General features: G+C 52.2%; 4 protein-coding genes across 4 annotated transcripts; 2 read left to right on the plus strand and 2 right to left on the minus strand.

Annotated features, from left to right (window-relative positions):
• Positions 1-55: 55 nt before the first annotated feature.
• P152DRAFT_460213 (putative lipase/esterase family protein) lies at positions 56-1,704 on the plus strand. Its single transcript, XM_033679849.1, has 2 exons — positions 56-1,047; positions 1,105-1,704. The coding sequence occupies exons 1-2, from the start codon at positions 475-477 to the stop codon at positions 1,564-1,566; spliced, it is 1,035 nt and encodes a 344-aa protein (XP_033532552.1). The 5' UTR covers positions 56-474; the 3' UTR covers positions 1,567-1,704.
• Positions 1,705-2,141: 437 nt separating this feature from the next.
• P152DRAFT_483620 (uncharacterized protein) lies at positions 2,142-3,691 on the minus strand (the record flags this gene model as incomplete). The annotated part of the gene is made up of 2 exons (XM_033681957.1): positions 3,325-3,691; positions 2,142-3,186 (listed from the first exon to the last, which is right to left on the minus strand). The coding sequence occupies exons 1-2, from the start codon at positions 3,543-3,545 to the stop codon at positions 2,142-2,144; spliced, it is 1,266 nt and encodes a 421-aa protein (XP_033532553.1). The 5' UTR covers positions 3,546-3,691.
• A 1,042-nt stretch (positions 3,692-4,733) lies between these two features.
• Positions 4,734-7,424, plus strand: P152DRAFT_467608 (uncharacterized protein; the record flags this gene model as incomplete). Its single annotated transcript, XM_033680780.1, has 6 exons — positions 4,734-4,836; positions 4,895-5,386; positions 5,485-6,512; positions 6,562-6,711; positions 6,757-6,971; positions 7,403-7,424. The coding sequence occupies 6 exons, from the start codon at positions 4,734-4,736 to the stop codon at positions 7,422-7,424; spliced, it is 2,010 nt and encodes a 669-aa protein (XP_033532554.1).
• Positions 7,425-8,305: 881 nt separating this feature from the next.
• On the minus strand, positions 8,306-10,234 carry P152DRAFT_483623 (allantoinase; the record flags this gene model as incomplete). Its single annotated transcript, XM_033681958.1, has 3 exons — positions 8,306-8,608; positions 8,669-9,637; positions 9,695-10,234. The coding sequence occupies 3 exons, from the start codon at positions 10,232-10,234 to the stop codon at positions 8,432-8,434; spliced, it is 1,686 nt and encodes a 561-aa protein (XP_033532555.1). The 3' UTR covers positions 8,306-8,431.

Raw genomic sequence — 10,234 nt, forward strand, 5'->3', positions numbered from 1 at the left:
GTTTGTATTGTGTGTTGTGTGTAAGTTGTGTGTTCTAGCTGAATGCCTGGTCCCCCGGACCTACAGATATACGAGAGTCACGGCAAGATTATTAATGCAGTTTGTAGCCTTGGACTCCTAGAACTCATGCCTTGGCCTGCGACACATCTCTATCCTGAATGAAGCCGTTCATTGCCCAGACCTTGATAAATATACATCATTATTGGTTCCGCATGGTCTCATCATCTGCTCGTTGTTGAGTCTTTGGTTTCAAACTTTTTTGGATTTCCTGCCGTCCTTGATTATTATACCTGCTGCTCTCTTCCCTAAGCCTTTGATCCGTTCGCCAATTGCCCAGAATAGCAAATTGCTATTACATCGTACACATCTACATTCAACAGCAGTAGTTATTCCCATCCCAATTAGATAATAATCATCTCTCCAGCTCATCTATCCATAAAAATCCATACTATCAAACCCACCCCCCCTCTCCCAATGCACGTCCTCTGGTCCCTCATCCAACCCACCCTCTCCGCCCTCTCCCCCTCCCCCCTTCCCTTCTCCCTCCGCTGGCGCCTCCTCATCTTTCAACCTCTCACCGCCCTCATCTTCACCTTCAAAGCCCTCCCCTGGATCCTTACCCCCAACTCCTACTCCGTCCACCACCTCCCCACCCGCGCCAAACACTCCCTCCGCACCCTCGCTTTCCAGCCCCCATCCCGCCCCACCCCTGACTCCCGCCTTCGCCCCCTCGTCCTCCTCATCCACGGCGGCGGCTTCGTGGGCGGCCTCCCCGACATGCTCGCGGAGTTCGCGCAGACGATCGCAAGAAGGACCGGCGCTGTCGTTGTCGCGCCGACGTATCGCCTTGCGCCGCGGTGGAGGTTCCCCGCGGCGATTGACGATGTGGATGATGCGGTGAACTGGGTGGTGGAGAATGCAGAGAAGGAGTGGGGCGCGGATAGGAGGTGCATCACCGTGTGTGGGTTGTCGGCGGGAGGGAATTTGGCGTTCGCGACGAGTTTGGGGAGGAGGGAGGTGAAGGGGTTGGTGACGTTTTATGCGCCGGTAAGTCTGATTTTGCTTAATAGCTCCGTATCATGTTTGGTTGATGATTGGGTATAGGTAGATTTGCGGTTACATCCTAGGGCGAAGCCTCGCCCGGACAACTTTCCCAAAAGCGACCCCCTGGGCTTCTTGCAAGAGTTATATGATACGTATGCGTCTGATGCAAAAAAAGAGTGCCCCGAGGACCCGAGATGCAACCCGATTTTCGCGCCCCTGGACGACCTTCCGAGGAATATCTTGCTGCAAATACCGAAGATCGACATCCTTCTGCATGAGCAAACCGTCTTCGTGGAGCGCTTACGCAACGAGGCCCGGGGGAGAGGCGAGCTTTTAGAGGATGGAGAGGAGGATTTGGAGGGGAATAAGAGAAGGATCATGGCGAATTTCTATGAGAAAGGGTTTCATGGGTGGGTGGAGTTGTCAAAGACGATGGTGGATCAGGAGAGTTGGACGATGGCCACGGAGAGTTCGTTCGACTTCATTAATGAAGTCAATGGAGCGAATGGTTATGCTTTTTGAAGTGACAGGTTTGTCTTGGATGGCGATCGGAGTTCTCTGCTTTTCTGAACTGTGATCCTACCTCTTTCCTTATTGGCGATACGAACATAACCCCCTGTTTATAAGATAACCCCTCAGCTTTGAATGCTACTCTTCTCACACCACTCTTTACTTCACATTCATGCTCATCCCAGAGCTTCGATTATTCGAATCGATAGAGTCTTGAGTTGGATTGCTAGGCACTGTGTCCCCCCTCCTTCGACTGAAGCGCTAATATGAAACTGATGCTGAGAGCCTACCAAAAGACTGCCGACCACAAGCTAAGCTTAGCTGCGATGCTTGAACGAGTTTCTCCTTAAACGTCGCCTAGATATCTTGCATGGGCAGTGACGGCCGCAGGATGAGTGATCTCACTGATATCCGGCTTGCATTCCCGACCCTTCGAGAAGGATGGATGGAATAATCAGTGCCAGCGGCGGAGCGGCAACATGTTCGACATTGCTTGACGCCGAACTTCTGCGGTCCGATGGTTAGATCAACCAGCCACTCAATTCCATGTTACTTGACAGAGCGTAGCCGGCAGACAGTGTAGAGACTCATGTTCCCGTAGCAGATATAGTGGCACACCGATTTCCATCCTGCGGGCCCGTTCTCCATACGCATAGGAGCTTATCATAAAAGCTGGTGGAAACGAACTCCGCTCCTCCTTCTTCTTTCCAAAGATGGCCGTCGGCGCTCGGAATAGCTGCACTGGCATAGTTCATGCTCTTATGCTCCTCGAACCGTGCAAGGACATCGATGCTCCATATGTCATTTTCGAGTTTAATCTCAACGACACGGACACCGGCGTACATGCAGCTGACCAGAACCACCCACGAAACACGGTCATTCGAGGCGTCCATTGGGCGGTGTTGCGTGCGTGAAAGCTCTTGAAGCCTCCAGACTCCTCCTCCGAGGTCCAGTTCCGTGAGAACGGTGGGTCGGCCCACTGACGGCACGGAAACCGCTCGGATGTGATCATCGTAGCTCCCTGTTAACATGATGGATTTCGACAAGGGATAAATCACCGTGACTCCTGCTTGATGGATCCGTCTGTCCACTCGTTGTACCGGTGCGCCTACGCTGAATTTGTCTCCGTCGGAATGTGCGGCAAGGAAACCACTGCAGTCACTGACCCGAAACGTCGCATCATCTCCTCCTGATAGAACTGATATTCCGTCTATGGACGGCACGACGTACCATGCTTCGAGATCATGGTTACATATCGTCATGAGCTTCTCGGTGTCGCGATAGTCTACACTACGCGGTTCACTTTCCGGGCTGATCGCTGGACTTGAGAGATCGAGCACGCAAAGGATTATTTCTCCAGTCGACAATGCTGCACAGATGATGTTCGGATCTGTGTGGAATTGGAATGCGGTCACCAAGATGGTTGGTGGCGCAACTTGATGGAAGGTCTGTTCTTGAAAACGGGTTTCGGTTGATGATTTGGTGGTTTGACGTAGCTTATACGAGACGAGACTACCGGTTGATAGAGCGGCGACGAGGATGGGGTCTGACCCTTCAACACGATTCGACGACTCTTGGAAATGGAGGTCAAGAACGCTGGAGGTATTGAAGGCCACTCTTTCTAGATACTGTCTATTCGTAATAGTCAGTGTAAATGCCCAAGGATAGCAAGTGATATGAACCAAAAATTGGACTCCAAGAGACAATATTTCATTTCATGGATGGGTAGGGATATTCAATGCAGTTCATGACTTATAAAACATTACATACATATCGCCCTCAGACCCAATAATCTTCATGATATCTATGGCGCCCGATCGAACTTGCGCCTTTCCATGCTCTTCATTGTCTTCATCTTGCTTGTCGAGATGATAATATCCCACCACAAAATGGGTGGTATCCCAAAACTCCAAACAACATGGTTCGTAATCCAGAGTCACTCGGTTCAGTGTCTGAACTGAATACCTTACTGATGGCTCGGATTCTTCCATTGCGGCGTGCAAATAGAGGGAAATGTTGGTCGTTAATCGTAGCAGAATCCAGCCAAAGACGTAGCCAGAGTTGAGCTTCGGTGGGGACACCAACTAAAGGATTGGGTACATATGAGCAGGTCAGAAGCTACAGGTACTTATGCCCATTCGTCCTGGCGATGGTTCATAATATTCATGAAGTATGAAGATGAAGAGTTCAAGATGGAAGTACCATGCTGTAGCGTAGCAAAAGCAGTCTAACCCGTAATGGCAAAGCACACGTCATTCATACTTGAATTGGATTTTGATATTACAATATTCGATGGTGTGGTTTAATTAGCGCGTTTATTCCCTTACGACTTTTCCATCTTTGTTCTTTCCTCTAATCCGTAAACTCTCCCCATCTAATTACATATTTTCGAAAGAATTGCGAAATCTCCTCTCCGTCCACGTTCCCGCCCTTCGCCTCCTTCACCCTCCTCGCCTTTCCTTGTGCCTTTTCCCAACGGGCTCCTGTCACCGAATCGCTCCCCCTACTCGCTCGCGCATGACTGACACGACTCCTCTCCCACCTGCGACTAGCCTCTGCCGCAACAGAAGGGACAGAAGGGCCGGCCGCGGTGACCTCGAGGCATTTGAAGACCGGAAGAACGTGTCGATAAGCATCGTGTGCCAAAACCAAGCCGGCTTGGAGAGTAATCGGGATAATTATAGAGGGTGAGGTGAGCAGGGCGGCAGAGGTACCGGCCGTAACCAGTCTAAAAACTCCACAATCAAGGGTTCCTAGTTCGACGAAGGATGGAGGATAATATTTCTATTTCTATTTTCGCGCTTATTATAAATAGAGTCAACCAGAGTCTTATAAGACATTGCTTCAAATTTAGAGGGCGTACAGCGCCCGTTGGCCGCCGGAATGGAAAGGTAGTTGATGCTCGCTTTCGACACGGTGTTGTCGAATGGTCTTGGCGTTAGCTCCGCCCTACCTTTGCAGCCGACAGCTGCTCTCTAGCAGTGGACAGCAGCAAGGCAGGAGTGTTGATTGGCGAGCTTTGCAAATGGATTCGCTACTTGAGGATGAACCTCATCTGGGTACTTCGTACAGACATGAACTCACTCCCAGGCGTTCGCATGCCCACGTACAGAGCAACATGCGCCAGAAGAGAGCAACAACCGGCAGCTAACAAAACTTAACCTCGCGACTCCAAGCTCATGTCAGGCAGCACTCAACTCATTAGCGGTGTGTCCGCCAACCAGAATTCGCAGGTTGTAGCTGGCACTATCCATGGATCTGTGAACTTTGGGAGCAGCGAAAGTGAGAGTGCTTAGTTGGCTGTGGCCTCAAAGCAGCAGGAAGCTGACTGGCAATCTAGACTTGAACGATGTGCTCAGCTCCCTCCCCACCTCAGAGGACGCGCCGTTCAATACATACCAGCGACAACCCGACCCGGCCTGCCTTCCCGATGCCCGCGTTGATCTCCTTCAAAAGATCTACATCTGGGCTGATGGCCGAGACGAGCGCTGTATTTTCTGGCTGAACGGCTTGGCCGGCACGGGCAAGTCGACAATTGCGCGCACTGTCGCCCGCAGGCGCTTCGATGAGCAGCAACTCGGAGCCAGCTTCTTCTTCTCGCGTGGCGGTAGAGATGTCAACCATGCAGACAAGTTCATCACGAGCATTGCGTGGCAGCTGGCGAACAACATACCCTCTCTCCACCAGCACATTTGCGATGCCATCATAGAGCGCCGCGACATTGCGAGTCAGTCCCTCCGCGACATTGCGAGTCAGTCCCTCCGCGACATTGCGAGTCAGTCCCTCCGTGACCAGTGGCAGCAGCTTATCCTACGTCCACTATTAAAGCTAGGTGAAAACGGCGGCCAGTCCTCGTACACGTCGTTGATGCGCTCGATTAGTGCGACGGTGACAATAATATCCGGATTATCATACACCTCTTGGCTGAAGCTCGATTATTAAAGACGGTTCGACTACGAGTCTTGCTGACCAGCCGATCTGAGATTCCAATCCGATATGGATTCCGTCAGCTACCGAATGCGAATCTCCAGGATATTGTACTTCACGGCATATCACCCTCAATCGTAGATCACGATATCTCTGTTTTCTTCGAGTACAATCTTAAGCTCATTGGACAGGAGCACTCTCTGGATGACTCCTGGCCAGGCGAAGAGATTATCAGAAGCCTGATCCAGATTGCAGGGGGATTGTTCATTTGGGCCGCAACCGCTTGTCGGTTCATTCAAGAAGGTGTTTTCGCAGACGAAAGAGTGCAAACTTTGCTAGAAGGCAGTACCTATATTCCTGCACAGGAAGAGCATCCGGAAGTACAACTTAATAAGCTCTATACTACCGTCCTAAAGGAATCTATCTGGTCAGGTTACTCAGCAAAGGAGAAGGAAGCATTATATGGCATGCAAAAACACATTCTTGGAAGCATCGTGGTTCTCTTCTCCCCGCTCTCTACCAGCTCGCTTCACAGGCTGCTTAATATCACCAAGCAAAGGATCGATCAGGTGCTCAGGGAACTTCATGCGATTCTAGATGTCCCCAAGGTCGGCATATATCCACTTCGTCTGCATCACCCTTCGTTTCGCGACTTTCTCCTCGACAAAAAGAGATGCGGAGATACAAATTTCTGGGTAGACGAGAAGGAAGCTCACCATATGTTAACCAACAGCTGTATCCAGCTTATGTCGTCATCACTCAAGCAAGATATCTGTTACATGGATGCCCCCGGTATGCTTGTAGTCAATATCAAAAGAAGCCGAGTTGAACAATGTCTTCCTCCTGAAGTCCAGTACGCATGTCTTTACTGGATCCAGCACCTCCAGAAAAGCGGTGCTCGACTTTGCGACAATGATCAAGTACATCAATTCTTACAGGAGCATCTTCTTCACTGGCTCGAGGCCCTTGGATGGATGGGGAAGCTGTCGGAAGGAGCTCATGCTATCGCATCTTTAGAGCTGTTTACTTCCGTCAGTATGCCTCTAGTACGTCAAATACATTCGCTGACACCTCGGTTAGTTAAGTAATTGCCCTGGTATTTCAAGCTTCATCTATGATGCGAAGCGGTTCGTCCTCTATAATCGGCCAGCTATCGAGCAGGCTCCCTTTCAGACGTACTATAGTGCCCTCGTATTCGCACCGACAATAAGTATAATAAGAAAGCAGTTCGTAAACTATATACCTAGATAGATACGAAATTTGCCAATGGTCGAGGAGAAATGGAATGCGGTAATACAGACGCTCGAGGGCCATTCGAACGGGGTCAACGCCGTGGCCTTCGCGCCGGACGGCAAGACGCTGGCGTCGGAATCGTGGGACCGGACGGTCAAGCTGTGGGACGCCGGGTCGGGCGCGCTGCAGCAGACGCTCGAGGGCAATTCGAGCGGGGTCAACGCCGTGGCCTACGCACCGGACGGCAAGACGCTGGCGTCGGCATCGGGCGACGGGACGGTCAAGCTGTGGGACGCCGGGTCGGGCGCGCTGCAGCAGACACTCGATATTGTAAACATCGTCTACGCTCTCTCTTTCTCCAATGACGGTACCTCTCTCCAGACGGACCGTGGATCCTTACCTATTTTATCGCCTCTCTCTGATGGTATAGGTGTGACCAGTTTACAACATCCATCTTCTATCTTTGTCAATGACCACTGGGTGAGTAGCCATACAGAGCGGATTCTTTGGCTTCCTCCCGAGTATCGGCCACATTGCATTGCCGTGTATGGGGGTATTGTTGCTTTCGGATATATCTGGAAGAGTTATGACCATGGAATTTACTTTATGATATTTCCCTAAGCTTTATTTAACCTCCTCCCTGCCCACCTTCCTTACACATGGTGTCTTTTATATACTACATGAATAGCACGAGTGGCGGCAGCCGATGAGTAATGTTTGATTAGAAATCTAAAGGCTTTAAAGCCTGATTGGTGCTAGTTAACTATTATTGAGAGTGTTAAGAAATAGTGCCTGTCCCTAGGCGTCTCCACTGCTTGCTGCTCAGGCGTTGCTGCTGTGGCGTCAAGGTGTGGCGGAGGTTGTAAATACCGTATGATACGATAAAGACGTAATATCTGGCGACATTTCGAAACAAAGTTTGCGCTGCGCTTGGGCGGAAGCCAGTTTCGCTAGCGACGGCTCTCGACAGAGGAACAGGGCGTACCTACTAAAGCAGCTCAGAGCAGGGCACTCGTGGCTTGCATCTCATGCCAAAATCCCCGGCTTTCGAGATGGTGACCAATCCGAATGCGGAAGAGAGGCGGTGGTACACGTCCTGGTGGACTGTCCGAATCTCAGAAAGCTAAAACAACAGCTTCAGAAGAAGATGGGAGACGCTTTCAACAGTATCACCGGAATGCTTGGAGGGAGACCTAGGACCAAGAGAACCAAGGGATGGAAAGTTGACAGCGATGTGCTAGACGCAGTGCTTGATTTTGCGGAAGCATCTAAGAGATTCACATCAAGGGCTCCAGAGCGGCCTCAAATCAGGGGTCGCGGACATGGTGATCACCGTATTAGGCCTTAACGAGGCAAAAACTTCGTGCATGAAGCAGTATCGTGTAAATTAGCTCAGGAAGGACAGACCTGGGTAGTGGTAGCCTGCATATCCCATGGGAAAGGTCAGGGTAAATGAATCAACGACGACTACTGTACAGCGAAGCCCCGAAGAAAATGACCTTGAGAACTCCCGGTATTTTCCTGCACTTCTCAAGGTCAAGTTCCCTAAATCTTAAGATACGGAAGTATTATTATTGTCCATTTGTCCATTCATTCAAAAGTCTCTATTGCTATTAAATATCATGGTATCTCAAAGACGCGTGCTTCGCTATGTAACGCATCATGCCATGCCAATCATTCGTTGATGACCATTCGCCAGTTCAACCGGGCAATGCTCTTAATACGTCCTGGGTTCCAACAACGTTCGTCCCACTGGCTTCACATTTTCTCCAAACCCTTCGGTCCTCGAATGGATTTTTCGCCCTCGGAGCCAAGTCTCCTTCACGACGCCCTTCAACTTCAACCCTTCGTAAGGTGAGCATTTATTCCTGAAAAGCATCGTAGAATGCTCGACCTGCTCTCAGCGTTAACGTCCCGTCGATGCAATTAAGCTGCTATTGCGGCCAAAACTTACCGTGAATTCTCCACAATCGTCAAACACTGCGACGTCCCCGTCATATCCAACCGCCAGATCCCCCTTCTTCCCCAACAATCCCACCTGCTTCGCCGTGTTCCGACAACACCACTCCACCACATCCTCAATCCCGACGTCCCCGCCCCGCTTCTGCGCCTCCGTCCACAGGATCGGAAGACCCAGCCCCACGCTACTAATCCCGCCCCACGCCGCGAAAAAGTCGCCGCGATCCGCCACCTCCGCGCTTGCGTTGCCCTCCCGCACCACCGCTACCTCCGTCACGGCGTCTGCGTCCTCGGAACTGGCCGGGGACGGACTCTCACTGCCGGACACGCACCCTGACGCGCTATCGCTCGCGTCGCTGTCGTTGCCGCAACACCCTGACACCACGCACGCGGACCCGCCGGCCACGTTTGGCGGCAGGATCTTTAGGTTGGGTGTACAGGGCGAGTGGTCCGAGACGACGGTCTTGATGACGCCTTCCGCGGCGCTCCTCTGTAGCTCATCCCACAGGACGTCCTGGTTCGCCTGCTCGCGGATGGGCGGACAACACTTATGACGAGTGTCACCATCAGCGATCTCTTCGGCAGCGAGGCTGAGGTAGTGGAAACAAGTTTCGGCGGTGATGTTGATGCCGTCGGCGCGGGCGGCGCGGAGGATTGGGATGGCTTGGGTGGCGGAGAGGTGGACGATGTGGAGGGGGAGGTTGGGGGCGAGGTGGGCGAGGGAGACGATCTGTTCGATTGCGTAGGTTTCGAAGGAGGGGGGGCGGGAGTCGAGGAAGGTGCGGTAGGCAGTGAGGGAGCCGGTGGGGGCGAGGGGCGGGAGGGATTGTTGTACGTCGTCGCCGACGGAGGCGGTGACTGGGGGAATCATCTCGGCGTGGAACATGGCGGTGGTGGGTTGGTCGGCTAGCTCCTGGAAGGCTTTTGAGATGTCTTCGGCCGAGACGGCGGGGAATTCGGGGACCTGATATTGGGTTAGGAATCACGTGAGGCAAGACGAGGCGTGAGGAGGAATACTCACACCACTGTCTATTAAGAAGCCTTTGAAGCCTCGAACTCCGGCCTTCACGAGTGGAATAAGTTCCTTCTCATTGCCAGGGATGATACCTCCATAAAACCCAACATCGACCCAGCACTTCCCCTGCGCGGCATCGATCTTTTCCCGGAAGCCATCCACGGTCGTAGTGGGCGGGATAGCGTTGAGCGGCATGTCGACGACAGTGGTGACACCACCGAAGGCCGCGGCGCGAGTGCCATGCCAGAATCCTTCCCATTCCGTGCGGCCGGGCTCATTAAGATGGACGTGAGCATCGACAAGGCCGGGGATGAGGATGTGCGGAGAGTGGTCGACATATGGAGTGCCGGCGGGGAAATAGGTCGGAGGTAAGACGGAGTGGAAGATACTGGAGATTTTCCCGGTGGCAGTGCTGATGACAATGGTGGCCTCAGTTAAGCGGCCATCCACTACAGCCCGTGACGAAGCTAAGACTGTGACAGGGGAAACGGGTGGCGGTGATGATGATGGGATGTCCGAAGCGGTCTGGTAGGTAGTGGAAGCCAT

This window comes from Eremomyces bilateralis (assembly GCF_010015585.1).
Source record: "Eremomyces bilateralis CBS 781.70 unplaced genomic scaffold P152scaffold_16, whole genome shotgun sequence".
Classification (NCBI taxonomy): domain Eukaryota; kingdom Fungi; phylum Ascomycota; class Dothideomycetes; order Eremomycetales; family Eremomycetaceae; genus Eremomyces; species Eremomyces bilateralis.

What these genes read in the sequence shown, in the direction of transcription:
- P152DRAFT_460213 (XM_033679849.1), top strand. Translation starts at nt 475, where the DNA reads ATGCACGTCCTCTGGTCCCTCATCCAACCCACCCTCTCCGCCCTCTCC. An exon ending in TGGTGACGTTTTATGCGCCG is followed by an intron (nt 1,048 to 1,104) that starts GTAAGTCTGATT and finishes GATTGGGTATAG; the next exon opens with GTAGATTTGCGGTTACATCC.